Genomic DNA, 21,631 nt, shown 5'->3' with positions numbered 1-21,631 from the left:
GAATTGCTTGAGCCTAGGAGTTTGAGATTGTAGTAAGCTATGATGACACCACTGCACTCTACCTGGGGTGACAGAGTGAGACTCTGTCTCAAAAAAAAAATCGCTAATTTTACTAAGCCATGACCCTTAAGAATACATATGTTTAATATTCTGTGTGGTGAATGAGAAGTGTACATAAAGCATTTCTGCTGCATATCGAAGAACTATGGTTGTATTAGGGAAATAGCTTTGCGTGTTTGTTCTACTTGTGAGTGTTTTCATAGAGAGGACTTGATTTTAACGTGGAGAAAAATGACTGACAAACTATGGTTATTCAGACTTACATATTAATGTACATTTTCACAAAAATCAACAAAGTGAGCCTATCAATTCCAGGAAAACAAATGCCATTTGTTGCCAGTGATAAAATTTGAGCTTTCAAGCAAAAATTGGTATTTTAGAGAACTTTTATATACCACTATGAACTCTATCCTTGTATTTATTATATTTTTGCTCTTTTTATACATATATATATCTGTCCTTGTTGAGATCATTTAGAATTTTCTGGAGTTTTTGTGCATAAAGGCACACTTCTAAAGAATATTGTAGTAGGGTATAATCTAGGTCTGACAGTTATTGTCTTTGAGCACACTGACAATAACATTTTACTATCTCCAAGAAGTCAGCTATGAGTCTTAACTCTTGACACTTTAAAAATTATCTGTTTTTCTTTTTTTTTTCCTAAAAGTTTTCTCCTTGTCCTTTGTTTTTCTGCAGTTTCATGAAGATATGTCTAGGTGTGGTTTTCTTTTTTAATTATTCTCCTTGGGATCTTGAATCTTGAATGAAATGCCTTTAATCAGTTGCGGAAAATTGTCATCATCTTTTAAAAAATTGCTACAGTCCCATTTTCTCTTTTTTCCTTTCAAGACTAATGTGTGTTAGAGCTACTTACTGAATTTTCTACCTATTTTTCTTGTCTTTTTTTATTGCCTATTTTTCAGTTTTTAATTCTTTAGTTGTGTACAACTGTAGTCAAATTCATTGAATTTTTAGTTTCTATTTCTATTTTTCAGTTTTAGAATTTCTGTCCAATTGTTCCATCACTATTTGTTGAAAAGACTATCTTGTACCCATTTAATTGCCTTTGTCAAAGTTCAGTTGACTATATTTTCATGGGTCTATTTTGGGACTCTTTGTTAACTTATGTATGTCTATTTTACCACTACCATGGTGTCTTAAGTACTGTAGCTTTATAGTAAGTCTTGAAGTAGTGTGAATCATGCAGCTTTATTCTGCTTCAGTCTTATGTTTGGTATTTTGGGTATTTGGCCTTTCTAAGTAGACTTTAGAGTCTATTGTGACAATAACTGCAAAATATCTTGCTGGAAATTTGATTAGGATTGTGTTGAATCTATAGATTAGGTTGGGAAGAATTGCTCCTTAAACCGCTAGTATGATGGAGAACTCGGATTCAGTTTTATCTAAGAGCTATTTTTACTTTCAGTTCTCTTTTATCCTGGGAGAGAAACCGTCAAGGGTCCAGCTTAAAGTAGGGGTAATATATATTTTGGCGGGTCCTGGTATTTGACTTTTGCCTTAAGTTTCACCAGAGACCTGCCTCCCTTATAGAATTGTTGGTTGGTATATTTAGTCTTTAAAATTTTTGTATAAATTATTGGAAGAGCAGACTGAACTCTTCCAAGTTTGCAAATGTCCATTGAGAATTTCCAGATAATAGATTATGCTGCTGAGATAAACTTAGGAGAGATTTTACAAAATTCTACCTGTGGGGAAGAAATGTTGCAAGTTTATGCCTGTTTTCATTCTCTCTCTTTTTTTTTTTTAAATAGTTTTAGAATATTACAGGAGTACAAACGTTTTGGTTATATGTATTGCTTTTGTACAGGTTGGGTCAATGTTATAAGTGTGCCTATCACCCAGATAGTGTGCATTGTACCTGTTAGGTGTGAATTTACCCAGCCACTCCTCCTCCTCTCTTCCACCTACTTGTTTTCTGTTTAGTTTTACTTCCATATGTACATATATAAGTGTTGATTGATTAGTTCCAGTTTAAGAGTGAGTACATGTGGTGTTTGTTTTTCCATTCTTGTAATATGTCACTTATAATAATGGTCTCCAGTTCCATCCAGGTTGTTATAAAAGGTATCAGTTCCCAATTTTCTTAATGATAGAATTCCTAACTTTTAGCTGGAGATATGGCTACACAAAATAAAAACTACATTTACCAGCTTTCTTTGTAGTCAAGAGTGGACATGTGGGTAGTTTCTATTGAATAGCTCAGACTTCTTCCAAGATCATACTTGTACATTGAGCTGTCTGTTGGCCATCTCTACTGTATTTATGATACTTTATGCTCAACATATCCAAGGTAGAATTTATTTCTGGATCACTCTGCTCCTTTTTCTTCTTTATCTCTATCAGTATAGTCACCAATGTTAGAACCCTTGACTCCTCCCATCTTTGCCATCTCCAAACTCACATATTTGTATACATTTAAGCAAATTACAAATCCAACTAATTTTTATTCTTGCTAAATGTCCCCCTCTCTCAGACCATACCAGCATTGACCCTGGTTCTTGGACTTACCATCTGTTGCCTGGATTGCTATAATAGCCACACAAGTGTTGCTTTGTTTATAGTCTAACACTCTCATCTTTTGCATCTACAGAATCATTTTTGATACAATTACCCATCTGAAAGAAGCTTGCAACCCTATTACTCTCTTGCTTACAGAATTAATTTTGGTGTCCTTGACTTCCAGCTCTTTTTAATCTAGTCTCATTTTACCTTTGCAGGATCATCGTTGTTGTTGTTGTTGTTTGTTTTTTTCTTTTTTTGAGACAGAGTCTCACTTTGTTGCCTGGGCTAGAGTGAGTGCCATGGTGTCAACCTGTCTCACAGCAACCTCAAATTCAGGGGCTCAAGTGATCTTCCCGCCTCCTCAGTCTCTTGAGCATCATTTGTTATTTCTAGCCTTGCATTTTATGTTCAGTGACACCAAATTTATTTCCCTTCCCGTGTATTTGTGGTTCCTCACTACTACATTCTTGCTTAAGCCTAATCTAGGATAAATCCTTTCCTTTAAAATTGGTTAGTTTGAGACATTTATGATTTTGTTAACTTTATATTTTTCTAAACATGAAAGAAATAGGCTTTGCTGTTGAATGTATCATAGTCTGAAATTATTAATAGTATGTTCTAAGTTGAAAATTTTGGGTTTTTTTCGAGTCAGAGTCTCACTTTGTTGCCCAGGTTAGAGTGAGTGCCTTGGCGTCAGCCTAGCTCATAGCAACCTCAAACTCCTGGGTTCAAGCGATCCTCCTGCCTCAGCCTCCCAAGTAGCTGGGACTACAGGCATGAGCCACCATGCCCGGCTAATTTTATATATATATATATATTAGTTGGCCAATTAATTTGTTTCTATTTATAGTAGAGACGGGGTCTCACTCTTGCTCAGGCTGGTTTTGAACTCCTGACCTGGAACGATCTGCCCACCTCCCCCTCCCAGAGTGCTAGGATTACAGGCGTGAGCCACCGTGCCCGGCGTGAAAATTTTGTTTTTATTAAAATATTCTATTTGAGGGTTTTTTACAATTTCTTTCAAGCTTTAGGTAGATAAAGTGATTTTAGTATGTGAATTACAAAATTAAGTTGTTTCGTCAGCTAGATAAATGGGTCCAATTAAAAAAAAAAACAAAAAAAAACAAAATTAAGTTGTTTCAGACTGCTGCTTATCTGGATAAGTTCTCTGATTTTACAAATGAGGAAATTGTGGCCAGGAGAAATTAGTGATTCTTTTAAGTCAGATGATGAATTGGAGGCAGAGCTAAGATGTACTGTGATGTCCATCCAAATACAAGTATCTGCTTTCTAAAAAACCAAGTGTGTTAAGAGTTTTCACGTCTTACCTCTCAAGTCTTTTAATATTCCTAGGCAGTATTATAAAGGCATTTACATTTTTTGTGACTAGCATCTTCAGTAATGAACTGAGTAGTATATAGTCTAATTTATACCTTCATAACAACTGTGATTCCATAATGAACGGTTTATTTACAGAACTATTGCCTAAACCTTGCCTATGTACCTGTCTTCTTGGCAATTTATTAATTATAGAAGGAAATACTTTTTTATCTACTGATAGATTATTTTAAGTATCCTAAGTGAAACAGGCATGGTAGATGTAACACTTTATAGATGTGTGTGTCTTTGTTTGTTTTTAGCATCAAGCATTGCACGATTCTCTCCAATAACGTAGATCATCTGTTACTGAATTTAACCCTGTCTGATATCATGGTCTCCCTGGCAAATGCCTCAACTTTGCAGAAAGATTGCAGTTGGATAGAAATGATAAGGAAGTTTGTGACAGAGACCCTTGAAGATGGCTCTAGGCTAAATAGTAAGCAGCTGAACAGATTGCTTGGAGTATCTTGGAGGTTGATGCAGATACAGCCAAACAGAGGTAGGTGATGCTGCTTTGCCTTTATTTAAAAGAGGAGCTGTTATGCATAGTATTTAGGGTCTAGCTTTGAAATGACTTCCAAACATTCCATGTAGTCAAGTTTATTACATTCAAGCCTTAAAAGCCAGCTAGCCTAATTATTTACAAAGCACTGTTTATGGTTGAATTCTGCAATTATTTATGACTCAAAGTATCCCTTTCTCAGTAGGTAGGTGCACTCTGAAGCAAACTGATAAATATTTCTACCCTCTTCTGATCTAGTTTGATTAGAAATTGAGAGCTTTTTCCTTTGACCCATATAGAATGAATCTTGCAGTCTCTTTAACTTTCTTGGGTGTGAGGTTAAGATACATTAAGTTAGTTTTAGAGTGATTTACTGATTCTTTTCATGCAAAAGCAAAGTTTTCTTGTTTGGTTTCTATGGAATTCACCTTTCTAATATCTTGGCTTTTGTCATTCCTAGGTTTATTGCCCCTTAAGAAAATTTATACTGTAACTTCTGGTTGGTTTGACTTTTGTATTAGGCCGTTGCTGTAGGACTTCGATGGTAGCCATCACTTTGTGCTAAGATCTGCTTTGCCGTAGGAACAAATTAAAGTACTTCTGTGCATTTAGAAGAATTTGAAGAAACATTTTTGATTCATATACAGGGTTTTCTTTCTGTTTTTAGAAGCTACAGAGACTCTAATTAAGGCAGTTTATACATTGTATCAGCAGAGGGGCCTTCTCCTTCCAGTACGGACTTTGTTACTGAAGTTTTTCAGTAAAATCTATCAGAAAGAAGAACTGAGATCTTATAGACTCAGGTAAAGTTTTGTTATTCTTTCTTTCTTTCCTCTTGCCCGAGTTATTTTGTAGTCTATTTAAGTTTGATAGAGGGATTTAGTCTTTGGAGAAGTTCAAAGAAGCATACATAATAATGCCAGTAAACTTTATACTGGTACCTGAACAGATGAAGACTCCTTAGGCATGTTTCCATTTGTCCGCTTGTAGCTGAAGGACAGTTGGAACAGCCTATAGCACCCTCAACCTTTTCTTTACTGTAAACATAATGGAGGTTGAATCACTAGTCCTTAGTGACATACGGAGGCTTAAGGGATAGGAGTGAGGGCAATAGAAGATGAGAAAGTTTCTGGCTTAGTTTGGTGCTAGAGGAGAGATAGACAACACAAAGAATGGAATTAAGGAATTAATTTTTTGATATGGAGAGTTTGAGTTTTTTATTTGGCATAGTCAGAAGGAGACGTTTGGGTGGAAGATACAGATTTGGGATACCTCAACATCAGGTCCTTTTCATAATCTTAGTAATTCTCACCCTATTGTGAGTTAGGTATTGTTACTGCCATTTTACAGAAAGAAACAGTAGCTTAGGTTAAATAAGTTGGGGAGTATCATGTAGCTAATGGATAGCATAGCTGAGTCTTAAGTTCAGGTCCGCCTGACAACAAAGTCCATGCTCTAATCACTAAGCCTTTAGGGGAGAGCAAAAATGTTTACTGTTACCCGAGACATTAGCGCTTTAGTAAGTATTCTAAAGAACTAAAATAACACAAGTTTGAAGCTATTTTGTAGGGGAGCAACTTACAATGAATGCATCGATTTGTTAATATATTATAATAATACTGATTAGAATAAATAGTTCACAAAGAGTCACTTAGTGTCTTTATCCTTTAAGATAAAAATATAATTTAGATAGTGCCCCCAAATACATGAACTTTTTAATTTAGTAGATAAAGTCTTTGAAAATGCTGCTGCTGAATAAATGATACTGGCATCTTGTAGGCTGTCAAATGTTTAAATGAATACACGTGGTGTTATTGGCACACAATTTAAAACTTTTTAAATTTACGTTTATTTCCCTTGTCTTTGAAAATTTTACTTTATTTTGTTCTTGCTCGGCCTTTCTAAGATATCGTAGTAAAGTGTTATCACGTTGGCTGGCTGGTTTACCATTGCAACTTGCTCATCTTGGCTCCCGAAACCCTGAACTATCTACACAGCTTATTGATATCATTCATACTGCTGCAGCACGAGCAAATAAAGAATTACTAAAAAGTTTACAAGCTACTGCTCTCCGAATTTATGGTAAGAGTTTATTTAATGGTGTAGATAGTCATTGGTCTACCCCAATGTAGGAAAGAAGTTTCTAAGGAGAGTTATTTAGGTTGCCTTTCCTTTAGTCTAAATTAGTTACATCATTGTTAAATTGCCAAGACAAAACATCAGATGATAAATTTGTTTTCAGTGATATTATTTTTTAGAATAGTTATAGAAGGTAAATGGTTGTAGATGTTTATTACATTATTAAATTGTCTTTTAAACCACTTGCTATTCATAAATTCAAAACTAATCTGGTACTTAAAAATTTCTTTGAAGCTTTGATGACAAGACAATATCATATATGACTTCTATATAGTATTACTTCTTTAGTCATCTCTGGAACTGACTTACTGTTTAATATTCTAAGCAGATATATCAGTGAAAACATACTAGAATATATACATAATATATATAATTTATTTATTAGATATAATTCATTTATAATGATAAATGAATTTCTCCAGCCCCTGGCATTCACCGATCTATTTTCTATCAGATGGATTTGCCTACTTTAGAAATTTGTCAGTGGAATTATGTAATGTGGTGCCTTTTGTGTCTGGCTTCTTTCACTTAACATAATATTCTCAAGGTTCATCCATGTTGTAATAAGTATGAGTACTTTACTCCTTTTTACTGTTGGGTAGTATTCCATTGGATGGATATGCCACATGTATTTATCCATTCATTAGGTGACGGACATTTGGGTGGTTTCTATCTTTTGTAGGTTATATTTTTATTTTTTTTTTTTTTTTTTTTTTTTTTAGGAATGCAAGGTAGACATGAGGTTATATTTTTAAATATGTATTTTTTAATATTGCACATATATATTTAGGGGTGTGTGTATATACAAACCTTTGCTTTAAATTAGGTTGATATTGTAATTGTTTAGCAGAATTATAATTCTTTTTAGCAGAATTGCTTGTTTTTCACTGTTGTGTTTTGTGTCCAATCCCTTTTCCTCTTTTCCCCATTGAAGTTCTTATTTCTAACAAAACATGTGGATATTATGTGATTATTACCATGTTAAATAAATCTTTAAATAAATTATCATGTTCAGTATTTACTTTAGGAAGTAGCTTAACATGCCATACATATGTGCTTTATGATATTGATATAATTATGCTTTTATGTGATTGATATAATTAAAATAATATGTTGGCCTATAATTCAATAAAAGCCATCAGTATACTTTATTAATTTAATCTCTGGTTTGTACGTCTTTTATAGTTGATTTTACTATGTCTACCTATCCCACTAGATCCACAAGAAGGCACCGTGGTGGTTCTCCCTGCAGACTCTCAGCAACGTTTGGTTCAACTCGTATATTTTCTACCCAGTCTCCCTGCTGATTTGCTTTCTCGGTTAAGTCGTTGCTGTATCATGGGAAGACTCAGTTCAAGTTTGGTTGCCATGCTTATCGGGATACTGCACATGAGGTAGCATGCTCACGTGAGGTGTATTTGAAGTGTATAATTTTTTCCCCTCCTTTTACTGGTAATTTGTCAAATATTAAGTCATATACTGCTACTACTTTCATTTACTCTTAGTGCAACATTACAACTCTGTTGACATTACTAGGTAGAATAAGTTCACTAGAGTAAGACTTTCAACTTGTTATAGTGATTTTTTATAGATAGGTTAGAATATAGGTTAAAACTGAATTATCAAAAGCGTGTGGTAAAGATTTACTGGCAGGCAAGAGTACTGTACTTTAAAACATTTGGTGTTACAGAATTCCAACATAGACCTTTCTGGGAGCTCAGAAATTAAGGTAGCTCTTGAGTTAAATAAGCTGTGGACTCAGACCAGGAATCACTTGAAATCTCTTACCTTTTTTTTTTTTTTTTTTTTTTTTTTTTTGAGACAAAGTCTTGCTTTGTCTCTTGGACTAGAGTACAGTGGTGTGATAAAAGCTTTTGCAGCCTCAAACTCACGGGCTCAAGCAATTCTTCCGCCTTAGGCTCCTGTAGCCTACAGCTAGGACTATAGGCATATGCCACTGCACCTGGCTAATTTTTAAAACTTTTGGAGAGACAGTATCTTGCTGTGTTGCCCAGGCTGGTCTTGAACTCCTGACTCTAGTGACCTTCCTGTCTCAGCCTCCTATAGTGCTAGGATTACAGGCATGAGCCACTGCTCCTGACGCTCTTGCTTTTTTTTTTTTTGGTAGTATAATATACATAATATAGAATTTACCATTTTAACCATTTTTAAGGATACAGTTCAGTGGTCTCCAGTACTTTTTCATCATCCCAAACTGAAATTCTACCCATTAAATAATTACTTCCCATTCCCTCCCACCCCCAGCTCCTAGGAACCACTATTCTATTCTGTCTCTGATTTTGACTATTCTACATACTTCATATAAGTGAAATTATACATTTTCCTTTGTGTCTAGCTTTTTTTTTACTTGGCATGTCTTGAAGGTTCATCATACTGTAGCATGTATCAGAATTTTATTCCTTTTTAAGGCTGTATAATATTGCATCTTGTGTATATACTACATTTTGTTTATTCATCTGAAAAGTTTCCTCCTTTTGGCTATTGTGAATAATGCTTTTATAAGTAAGCCTTTTTGTGACATTGGTGTGCAAATATGTCTTTGAGACCTTGCTTTCATTTCTTTGGGCTATATATCCAGAAGTGGAATTGCTGGATCATATAGTAATTGTTTTTTGAGGAACCTACCATTTTCCATAGTGGCTGTACCACTTTACTCTGAAAGTTTTTTTTTTTTTGAGACAGACTCTTACTCTGTTGCCTGGGCTAGAGTGCTGTGGCGTCAGCCTAGCTCACAGCAACCTCAAACTTCTGGGTCAAGCAATCCTTCTGCCTCCACCTCCCTAGTAGCTGGGACCACAGGCATGCGCCACCATGCCTGGCTAATTTTTTTTTCTATATATTTTTAGTTGGCCAATTAATTTCTTTCTATTTTTAATAGAGACGCGGTCTCCCTCTTGCTCAGGCTGGTTTTGAACTCCTGACCTTGAGCCATCCTCCTGCCTCAGCCTCCCAGAGTGCTAGGATTACAGGCGTGAGCCACCACGCCCCGCCCACTCTGAAAGTTTTTTATTGCCAGCGTTGGAAGTACCCTCAAACACTTCATGTTTATATCTTCAAGTCATAGTATTCACCAGTATTTATTACTAGTTGTGGCTCATGGGCAGGATCTGATGTGGTTTTGGCAGAAATTGAAATCTAGGTTGTAGCTGAAAAGTTTTATTGAAGACTAGTTTTCTTGTATAGATCCCTTATCCCAGATAATGCAACATTGTAGGAATAGCTGTCTTTTAAGACTTTCTTTGCCATCTCTTCATACCAGTAGAGGACAAATATTTGGTTCTAGTCACTGGAAGTGTGCTACATAACCGATGATAATCTTTTCTTTTAGCAGAAGAGAACTATTTGCAATCTATTGTTTATATATGGAAATTCAAGGTTTATTTCTTCTGTGTGTTTGTGCATTAGAGTGTCTTGGTCATATTTTTAAGTATTTTAAACATTGATTAGTTTCTCATGTTTTTCTTTCTTCGAAATAAAAATCCTGTACTTGGCTTAGTGTAAGCATTTATTTAATGCTAGGCCTTTAAAATTAGATGTTAATACTTTTTCTGTAACTTAAGTGGTTTTGTATTTATTAACTTCCAGTAGAGGGCACTCTGTTCCCTAGATATAACTGTTCAGTTAAAATCACTTTTTGTTTTTTTCTTTTCTCTAAATTTTATTTATATTGAATATTGACAAATTATAATAGTATATATTTATGAGGTAAAATGATGCTATGATATATACATGTATAATGTGGAATGACTGAATCAAGCTAACATATCCAAATCCTTATCATTTATTTCTTCTAACTGAAACATTGTATGCTTTGACCAACTTCACTTCCTCCACAAAAACAGATATCTTGATGCCAGGAATCCAAATGGCTACATGTTCTGAGTGGGTAATCTCACTGTCAAGGAAGCATCAGTAAAATCGGCCAATCATATTCCTGTTTCTCATTCTGTGCTCAGAGCAGCCTTTGCCCAGCCCACGATAAAGGGTAGAATTAATAACTATAAAGATAGCCTGAGCAACAGAGCCAGGGTAAACAATTTGAGCTTAAGAGTGAATTTCAAAAGAGAATAGAGAGCTAAATTTATCAAATTGGATAGTACATTCATCTTAAATTTACAAGGTTAAAATCACTTTTTGAACATTTCTTGAAATTGATTCTTCTTAGAAGCTGCATTTCATATCTTTATCAACATCAGTTATGATTCACTTAAGCTTAATAACTCTTGTCAAGGGTATTTTCAAAAATCTTGGTTTTTTTACTTTTTTCTTTTTGTGGAGATTTGAGAGTTGGGAAAATACATTCATTTACAAATACTGATAATAGAGGCTCATAATCATTAAATTAAAGCAGATTGTCATTGTAGTTAAATTTTGCTTTTTAGTATTTGTAGAGCCTGTTAGATTTCTCTCTCTGTAGATATATTATTCCTATTGAAAGTAATCTCTTTTTAAAAAATACAAAGCTAGGACTCTCAGTTTTCTTGAGCCACTGGCATTATCATTTTATCACTTTTCATAAACTCAGAATTTAAGACTAATGTTTGGTTCATTCAAACATGTTGGGTTACTTCATAGCTTTGGTTTTCTCTTTAGAATACCTCCTGTCCTTGACCATGACTGTAAATTATCCAACTTTTTCATTATTTCCCACTTGTATTGTTACAGTAATCTTGCTTCTTAATCCCATCTATTTTATGTACTGTCATCAGATTAATTTTCCTGAAATATTCCTTTACTCATTTCTGATTTTTATTTTGGTACATTAGTTGGTCTGTGAGAGCAAGTTCAACTCAGTTTTTTTTTGTTTGTTTTTTTTTGAGACAGAGTCTCGCTTTGTTGCTCAGGCGAGAGAGAGTGCCGGCAGCCTAGCTCACAACAACCTCAAACTCCTGGGCTCAAGCAATCCTCCTGCCTCAGCCTCCCAAGTAGCTGGGACTACAAGCATGTGCCACCATGCCCAGCTCATTTTTTTCTGTATATTTTGGGGGCCAATTAATTTCTTTCTATTTATAGTAGAGACGGGGTCTTGCTCTTGCTCAGGCTGGTTTTGAACTCCTGACCTCGAGCAATCCGTCTGCCTTGGCCTCCCAGAGTGCTAGGATTACAAGCGTAAGCCACTGCGCCCGGCCTCAACTCAGTTTTTATAGTTCTGATGCCTTCCTGTTTCTATTAGAAACTTTTATCTTTGGCAGGACATTGTATAAGCAGGGCGTTACAGTGTGTGAAAAACTCATTAACTAAAAATTGTTCATGTTTAGTTTTGCTTGGCTTTTAAAAGTATACTTAGAACTATTATCCCAACCTTTTTACCAGCCACTTACTTACAGTTCCTTAGAATTTGACTTTTTCCTCATATCATTCTATTTGTGGTGGTCCATAATTGTATCCAATGGCCTTTTCTCAGTTTACCTGTCTACCTCTGGTTTATTTGTAGCTGGATTGGAGAACAGAAGGCATAAATATGAGAAGGTAGTCTACAATGTTAGATAAAATCTCTAGAGAGGGAGAGATTGGCTTGGATCAAGAATTTGGCTTGGGTTTTAAGTAGGGTGAATATATGACTTGGTCTGCCAGGAACAGCTTCCAGTTTATTCCTTCTGTCTCAGCAGAATTACTAATAACACCCTTTTACTCTCAAAAGTGACATTGGACATTATATATGGTCTTCATAGTTTTAAAGACAATGTGATGTCTTGTCATTTGTCCCAAATAGACTACTAAATGGATTTGCTATTCCTTTTAGCCACTGGATGGCACAGTTGCTTCCTGTTCTCACTGGGTTCAGGAAGATATTAGTTTGTTTTCTAACCACTGTTTTGTACTCCTTTCTATTTAGCATCAGTGGTCTTTTATAACCTCCTTGGCTTATGATACTCCCTCTATAGGCTAATACTCTAATACTAAGCTGAATCTTTGCTTAAACCTGGGAATGGCACTCAGAAGAGTTTTCATTGTTTTAACTTTCTCCAAGCTTAAGAATATTAATAAATATAAATGCAATTATTATGACAGTAAAAATAATTATCAAGTGCTTGTAGGTGGTGAATTATAAACTCCTAATTTAATCTGACATTTATTCAAATGTCTGTGATAAAATTTGTATTCTCAGCTTGTTGCATCTTATCATTCCCAGCCTTTTTTACTGTATTCATGGTTGATATTTGCTCTTTCTTCCTAGTTTTACCTTGAAGGGAATTTTTAAAGGAGACATTGGAAACTAATCTCATAGCAGAAACCAAATAATCCTCATTTAATGAGTACCTGCTTTACATTTAGCTATTCCTTTGAGTCCTCTGCCAGTATCTTACCCTACACTGTTGTGAAATAGACCTAGTTAACAACTTTGCGAAGAATAGGAATACATGGTTATCTTACAGTGGCTTTAAGGATAAGTTTTGTCTGCCTAATTAAGATACTTTTGCTTAGATAGGAAGCTGGAGCTTGTTTGAATAACTCACTTGCTGAGGGTAAGACGTTATAGAAAATCAAATAATAAATACATAGCAGCTGAACCTACTACTGAAAAACAAAACTTCATCTTGGTTCCTTGGAGTCTGATTTTCAAATGGGGTGGAAATTTTCTGTTATGCCATGTATAATAGAGTTTGCTTTTTAATGAAACTTTACATAAATACATTTGAATTGAAAACTTTCCTATTATGGTACTTGAACCCTTTATATAAAATTGAAACAATACACACTATAGGTTTTATTTTAAGCTATTAAATGAGACTTGTTTTGAGAAAAGAAAAATGGTTATATACTGTGTTATTTTTAAATCTGTCAAGTTTATCACTTTTGGTAACAGTTCTCCCATTGTTTATTATAGATCATCATTTTCTGGGTGGAAGTATTCAGTTCAAGAGTGGTTGATGACTGATGTGGACTATTTCAGCTTCTTATTTTCTACACTTACAGGTAACCATATTCTTTTGGTTAAAAGGAAAACACCTAATGTGAATAATAGTTCTCCTTCTAAGATTTACTGTCTTATCTGTTTGGTTCTCAGTTTTGAAGATAAATATTCTATCTTGGAATGATTTTTACTATGATTAATAAGTGGAAATCTTTGAAGGAATATTTATACCCTACATTGTCAGGCTTCTGAGGCAGGAAGATGGAGGATTCATCTTTAAATATCTCATAGTACAAGTACCACATACTTGAGGATTATTTGAATGCCATGTGATTATATTTTTATTTCCTTCATAGTTTTATTGCTTAACTTTATTCTCATCATTGTTTACGGTGAATTGTACCTAATTGGCTGTTTCCAAAATAGCCAGTGAGAATCTCATTGCATAAAAATTTTAAAAATTGATGAACAGAATATCCATTTTTAAACATGTTTAAAATGTTAACCTGATATACAAATAACACCAGATTTTGATTAGTTGTTTTCTACATTCCATTTGCTCCAAAAACAAAATTGCTAAAATGAGTAGAAATGTTTTAAGATGTATTAGTATTATTATCATTGTTTTAAATAATTATACTATTTCAACATTTGCGTTTTATACTTGGATGATGATGAGATTCTTTGAAATTATCTGAAGACTTGAAATTAGGAGAGTTAATTAAGATATTGTCAGAATCCAAAAAGACCATAACTGATTCTAATACGAAGCTGAGTCTAAAAATATTTCAAATAATGTAAGCTCCTTCATATTTATTTGATATTTTTGTTTGTATACATTTGAGATGGGTGGGGGAGCCTTTATGTTTTAATAATAGTACCTGTCAAAAAGTTTCTAGTGACTTTAGAAAGCTCATTAGCAGTCAATACTATGATACGGCTATTAAACTAGACGATGCTTCTTTAGGCTGTGCTTATGTATAATGATCTGAACATCAAAGCAAATAGCTAGGGTTGGGCCTTATCAATAGTATTCTGATCATTCTGAAAGCCACCTTTCAGGAGGGACTTTCACAAGTTGTGTAGGTTAAGCCAAGTGGAATAGAGATGATAAAGGAATAAGAAATTTTGTTGAAGGTGCTACGTATGTATTGTCAAAATAAAAAAAGGGGGGGGGATAGCAGTTTTCAAACATTTTAAGGGCTATTATATAAGAACATAAAGTGATATACATGTAATATTAACATATGAAGTAGTATATTATTGCTTTTACTTATTCATTTGCTTTTTTAAAGTCTATCATTAATTGGAAAGATTATGCCTTTTACTTTCTTTTAAAGTAAAGGTGGTAAAACCTTAGCAGAAGGGGAAACTTTTTTCTTGCTATATTATAGATTGAGTCAGATCATATCCTTTGTGTATATAATTATGAATTTAACTGTCTCCATTGCTAGCATTTCATTTTTTAAACTATTGCATGAAATGCAGAAGGTTAGAGAAAACAAGGCAGCTTTGAAGAAGGGTTTACTTGAAGGTACATGTCATCTCTTTTTAAAAATTATGAAGAATATCATTGTTTTGTGATGTATTAATTTTTTAATTGGCTTTGTTACCTGCTTTAGGGTTTTCAAAAGAGGAGTTGACCTGGCTTCAGAGCCTTCGAGGAGTTCCTCATGTCATCCAGACGCAGCTTTCTCCTGTGCTTCTCTACCTTACCGACTTGGAGCAATTTTTACACCATTGGGATATAACAGAGGTAATAGCACATTTAAAAAAGAAACTGATAATTGTTAAAATTCTGTTCATTAACCACCAATCGTTACTATACATTAGAGTTGCCTTGAGTGAGACCTTAATTTTAGAGATACAGAGTGTTATAAGACAGGATCTCTGTTCTGAAAGTGCTTATAATCTTGGATAGGAGATGTAAATTTATAAAGGGGAGTATTTTTCATTATAAGTTATGTCACTAGAATGAAATAAATCAGCAGTTGGAATGATAGAGATGATTTTATTTTTTCTATTTATCATAGGATAGATCCACCTTTTTAAAAGGGAAAGCTTCATGGAATTGGCATAATTTGACTTATTGAAGGATGGATAAGATTTAAGTTGGAGTTGGTACCTTTTTTTTTTTTTTTTTTTGGAGACAGTGTCATTCTGTCTGGAGTGAGTGCTGTGGCATCAGCCTAGCTCACAGCAACTTCAAACTTCTGAGCTCAAGTGATTCGCCTGCCTCAGCCTCCTGAGTAGGTGGGACTACAGGCACCCACCACCACACCCAGCTAATTTTTCTATTTTTAGTAGAGACAGGTCTCACTCTTACTCAGGCTGGTCTTGAACTCCTGAACTCAAGCTATCTTCCCGCCTCAGCCTCCCAGAGTGCTAGGATTATAGGCATGAGCCACTGTGCCCAGCCGGAATTGGTACCCTTGAAGGTGACTTTTTTTTTTTTTTTTTTTGAGACAGAGTCTCGCTTTGTTGCCTAGGCTAGAGTGAGTGCCGTGGCATCAGCCTAGCTCACAGCAACCTCAAACTCCTGGGCTCAAGCGATCCTCCTGCCTCAGCCTCCCGAGTAGCTGGGACTACAGGCATTCGCTACCATGCCCGGCTGATTTTTATATATATATATATTAGTTGGCCAATTAATTTCTTTCTATTTTTATGGTAGAGACGGGGTCTCGCTTAGGCTGGTTTTGAACTCCTAACCTTGAGCAATCCGCCCGCCTCGGCCTCCCAGAGTGCTAGGATTACAGGCGTGAGCCACCGCGCCCGGCCGAAGGTGACTTTTTAAACGAAAAATTATTCACCAGTTCCTTTCGTCTTAAGAAGTAATATATAGCTTATTAGAGTTAAATTTAAAACCCCAATTCTTCCTTAAGTTTTGAAGTTCAGGTTTACAGGTCTTATTTTTTTTTAAATAGAGATAGTAAATTCAAGTAATTTTAAAGGAGGATTAATTAATTTATTAAATTAAATTTATTTAATTAAATATTTAATATATTGTATTGTATTACACAACATATTATATATTAATATTATAATTATTATATATTACAATTATTATATAATTTATTTATTAAATTTAATTTAATTTATTCCTTTTACAAAGTTAGTTAAAATTTTAAATAACCGGCTGGGCGCGGTCTATAATCCTAGCACTCTGGGAGGCCGAGGCGGCCAGATTGCTTGAGGTCACGAGTTCAAAACCAGCCTGATTAAGATCCCATCTCTACTAAAAATAGAAATTAATTGACCAACTAAAAATATATATACAAAAAATTAGCCGGGCATGGTGGTGCATGCCTGTAGTCCCAGCTACGCAGGAGGCTGAGGCAGTAGTCACTTGAGCCCAGGAGTTTGAGGTTGCTGTGAGCTAGGCTGATGCCATGGCACTCACTCTAGCCTGGGCAACAAAGTGAGGCTCTGTCTCAAAAAAAAAAAAAAAATTTTAAGTAACCTTAATATATTCAATATTGGTCAGTTACTTCAGTTTTCTGACAGACCTTCACAGATATTATAATTATAGTAAATCTTATAGCTATCTAATTAATAAATACAATAAATCTTAATATCTTATGTTTTAGTCCTATTTAGTAAAACAGTGAAACTTCACATTAAAACTGTAAGTCTAAATTAATTATTGACTTTTTAAAAAAGGTTTTGTTTTATTTTCTTTTAGAGGCAAGGTCTCAATATATTGCCCAGGCTGGCCTGAAACTCCTGGGCTGGAGTAATCTTTCTGCCTCAGCCTGCCAGGCAGCTGGGACTATAGGTGCCTGCCACCACGGTCAGCTACTGACATATTTAAAGTTGGAATTACAAGGCTGATCTTTTCCCTAGTAGGCAAAATTGTCTTTAATATTACAAATGCTTAAACTAAATACACAAAAATTTCATTTCTAAGTTAATTAATTAACTTGTATTCTTTATTTCTTAAATTTCTTCCCTTGCATTTAAAGGTGCTTGTTCAGTAAGAATGCAGTTATGTCATCCAAATAATTTTGGTTTTAATCGATCCAAGAGGCCTCTGGGCAGGACACTGACTATATTCTTTCCTGTAATCCTCAAATGCTAGGCCAGAAGCTTTGGGTTTTGGGGCTTTTTTTTTTTTTTTAAACCTTTTTGTCAATATTCTCAACGGGGTAATCTCTAGATTCAAGTTACAATATAATTCTTCTGTTTTGTTGCTATACCAATTGATTTTATTTAATTGATATATTTCTTCTATGATGAATTTTCTTCATGTTCTTCCTGTCTCTAGGAACTATATCATTTATAGATATTTAACATATTTCTCTCATGACTTTGTTTGACTCTAGTCAATGACATTTATCCTCTTTTTATTACCCATAGTACTTGGTACTGTTTCCTTACAGGTTTTGAAATCATATGTTCAGTTTAGGCTTTCAGCTTTCCTTTATCTCTCAGGCTTCATATGGTGACTTGTAAATCCTCAGGAAGTTCATATTCTTATGGTTATGGCACCACGTGCAACTTTTTAGGTGAGAGACTTGGGGAGAGTTCAGGTGTTTTCATTTTCTCATTTTCAAATGAAAGAGGATGTTATGTTAACAGCAACTGTGATAAACCAGTTTTCTACAAAGAACAGTGGAGAATGGTACTCAGAAAACATACAGAGTCTAGGTCTGCTCATTGCTAATGGATGTTACTTCTTCTATATACTCTTAGTGAATAGAAATCAGAAATTCAACACCATAGACTTCATTCTATTTATTTCCTGTCCCTTTTTTGTACCTGCCTTTTCTGACAGTGAGAAACTTGGCTCCCACTATCCTTAATATATTTACTTACTTGATCAGTTCCTCTGCCTGTAATCAATCTCCCTTTGCTGCCACCCCTCTCTCCTCACTGTATTTGGACTCTGGCTTTTGAGGACACTCTGCCCTATTGCTGGATAGCCTGCTCTGGGCCACTTTAGCTTTTCTGCCCACTCCAGTGTCAATGTTTACCTAGCTTGGCTCCACATGATGGCTTGAGAATGGAATTGTTCAGGAAGGGAGGGGGAAGCAGAAGGGAAGTGATCATTTATTATTGAATGGGTACTTTTCAAATGTGCTTTACCTTTTATTAATGAAAATATTTACTGTTTGCTTTGAAGTAGGAAGATGGCATTGGAAATATGATTTTTTCATTGTTACTTATAGGTATAAAAGATAGGAAAAGTTGCCATGTAAAAAGTCTGAATAATATAAGAGATTTTATAGAGAAATAATATACAGAGCTGTTGATTTTTCTCCCCTACTCTCAAATCTATAAATAACAAATATAAAAAGCCTTAACTTTTGAGGGTTCATTGACAGTTCTCTTAAACTTAGCTTGACCAATCTCTTCTTAGCGTGCCTTCCACCAGTATTACCTTTGTCTTGTGATGTGATTTTTTTTTTTTTTTTTTTGAGACAGAGTCTCACTCTGTTGCCTGGGCTAGAGTGCTGTGGTGTCAGCCTAGCTCACAGCAACCTCAAACTCCTGGGCTCACTCAATCCTCCTGCCTCAGCCTCCCAAGTAGCTGGGACTACAGGCATGTGCCAACATGCCCGGCTAATTTTTTGGTGTGTGTGTGTATATATATATATATATATTTTTTAGTTGGCCAATTAATTTTATTTATTTATTTATTTATTTATTTATTTGTTTGTTTGTTTGTTTGTTTGTTTGTTTGTAGAGATGGGGTCTTGCTCTTGCTTAGGCTGGTTTCGAACTCCTGACGTTGAGTAATCCGCCCGCCTCTGCCTCCCAGAGTGCTAGGATTACAGGCATGAGCCATCGCCCCCAGCTGTGATGTGATTTTTGTGCAGATTTCATTTCGATACTATACCAGATAGTTTGTGTTATGCCTGATGTCTGTGAAAGACTTCTGGTACTGTCCTTGACTCTACTGATTTTTTTTTTTTTTTTTTTTTTTTTGAGAATTTAGAAAATTAAAAATACTAGAGGTTGGGTTGGGTATAGTGGCACTTGGCTGGATTCCCAGCACTTTGGGAGGCTGAGGCTGGAAGATCATGTGAGCTTAGGAGTTTGAGACCAGTCTGGGCAATGTAGTGAGAACCCATCTCCACAAAAAAATAAAAATCTTAGCCAGGGCCATGTGCAGTGACTCTCACTGATAATCGTAGCACTTTGGGAGGCTAAGGCAGAAGGATCACTTGAGGCCAGGAGTTCCAGACCAGCCTCAGCAACATAGCAAGACCCCCATCCATCTCTACAAAAATTGTAAAAGTTAGCTAGGTGTGGTGGCACATGCTTGTAGTCCCAGCTACTCGGTAGGCTAAGGTAGGAGGATCACTTGAACCCAGGAGTTCAAGGCTGTGAGCTGTGATCATACCACTGTACTCCAGCCTGAGCAACAGAGCAAGACCCTTCTCAAAGAAAAATTGCAGGTGTGGTGGCACATGCCTATAGTCCTAGCTACTTGGGAGGCTGAGGCAGGAGAATCACTTGAGCCTATGAGTTTGAGGCTGCATTGAGCTATGATTGTGCCACTGCACTCCAACCCATACAACAGAGACTGTTTCTAAATAAAAGAAGGAAAAAAATATTAGGGGTTTTACTCCTAATTCCATTTTCTTTTCATGTAGATTCTTGTACTTTTTACCTTTAGAGAATATGAGGCAGGGTTGTGATTAAATGGAAGTGGTTGTTAGTATTTTCTAGATTGTAAGTATTTTTCTATGATACATTTCTCCAAGTGGAAAGAAGGCATCAACCCTTTGTTCATATCATTCAGATCTTTATATTTTAGCATTTAATAGAAATACTGTAAGTCCTTGTTAATGTCATCTATAGGTTCTTGGAAACTATGACTTTTATGCAGAATGATGTACAGGTCCATGAAGAACGATTAGGAACAAATTTGGTTTTGTTGTACATTTTTTCACTTAAAGTCACAGTTTCTAATAACTGTAGAAGACATTAAGTGAGGACTTCTGTCTAGTCTCCATCTTGGTAGTTTGTAAGCTGCTTTAGGGGTGTGAGAAAGAAGAGAGTTTCTCATTGACTCCTGTGCATGGCACCTTAATAGGGGTTAGCTCAATACTCAGTGAGTGTTTAACAGATGAATTATTTGGAAAATTAGGGCATATATGAGGTCTGATTGTTTGACTTTTGACATTTGCATCTTCAAAGTATTGATAATATGTAGAGCAAGTAAGTTAAAAAAAAAACTGTTGAACTTGTTTCTGACCTAAAATATTCTGATTTGTTTACTGGTTTTCTCCATTTTTGACAGGCAGTTTTTCACAGTTTATTGGTCATCCCTGCCCGAAATCAGAGTTTTGACATCGTGCAAAGTGCCATCAGTAAGCATTTGGTAAATATCTGCAATGTTTTTTCCTCTTAAAAAAGAATACAAAGATTCATTGGTTAAGATTGAATTTGCCATAGCCACAGAAAGAGAGAGAGCATGTTTGGAATGCTAAGTTTAATGATACCATGGCCTCAGGATGATGTAATGGCAAGGACTGAGAAATCGTGGTGTTTTTCCTGGCTGTTACTAATTAATTCTGTGACCTTGGGAAAATCCCTTCTTTTCCCAGGACCTTAATATCTACATCTGTAAAATAAAGACCTTAAAATTATACCTTAGGTCCCTTCTGACTTGTAATGCTTTTATAATTCACATGTGCCTCACATCGGTGTATCAGGAACCTAGCATCCAGACTGGAGTCTAGGTTCCACCTAGAAGTTTGGGATTCAAACTAGGGATATCCCCTAACAGGCATAAGGCATGGTCACTGGAAGTAGTGGGCTCAACTCTGAGACAAACTTGTCATCTGATAGCAAGTGTCTCTTGTTCCCATTGGTTTTAAATTCACATTAAGTATGCCTCCATAGTTGCTTTTAACTTCCTCCAATATTTTTATCTTTGGCTTTTTATTATAATGTATTATTATAGTGCAAGGGAGGGCTCCCAGATTAGAGCTTCCAGATACTCACTTGTTTGGATAATTTTATAGGCACATTGACACCCCCTTTTCTCTTTTAAAGTGTTATTTCCCTTAAGTTGGAAGAGAGTACTTTTGAATTCCTAGTATTCTTTTTTCCCTGCTGTCAAACTTCTAGTCCTTGTTCCTGTGTCATCAAAGATGCCCACTTTTTTTCTACCTCCACTCCAGAGATTTAGGCTGTCC

General features: G+C 35.3%; 1 protein-coding gene across 4 annotated transcripts in view; it reads left to right on the top strand.

Annotated features, from left to right (window-relative positions):
* TEX10 (testis expressed 10) overlaps window positions 1–21,631 on the top strand; it is a 47,068-nt gene that overhangs the window by 18,298 nt on the left and 7,139 nt on the right. For all 4 annotated transcript variants that reach the window (XM_012768971.2, XM_076008875.1, XM_012768972.3 and 1 more), the window contains exons 6-12: window positions 4,224–4,462; window positions 5,133–5,268; window positions 6,372–6,547; window positions 7,821–7,998; window positions 13,455–13,543; window positions 15,104–15,237; window positions 20,731–20,811. In XM_012768971.2, the coding sequence (XP_012624425.1) occupies window positions 4,224–4,462; window positions 5,133–5,268; window positions 6,372–6,547; window positions 7,821–7,998; window positions 13,455–13,543; window positions 15,104–15,237; window positions 20,731–20,811 (1,033 nt within the window). The remainder of the gene's footprint in view (window positions 1–4,223; window positions 4,463–5,132; window positions 5,269–6,371; window positions 6,548–7,820; window positions 7,999–13,454; window positions 13,544–15,103; window positions 15,238–20,730; window positions 20,812–21,631) is intronic.

Source organism: Microcebus murinus, chromosome 12 (assembly GCF_040939455.1).
Source record: "Microcebus murinus isolate Inina chromosome 12, M.murinus_Inina_mat1.0, whole genome shotgun sequence".
NCBI classification, from domain to species: Eukaryota; Metazoa; Chordata; class Mammalia; order Primates; family Cheirogaleidae; genus Microcebus; species Microcebus murinus.
The sequence above is the reverse complement of the archived record's forward strand: the minus strand, read 5'-3'. Positions and strand labels throughout refer to the sequence as shown.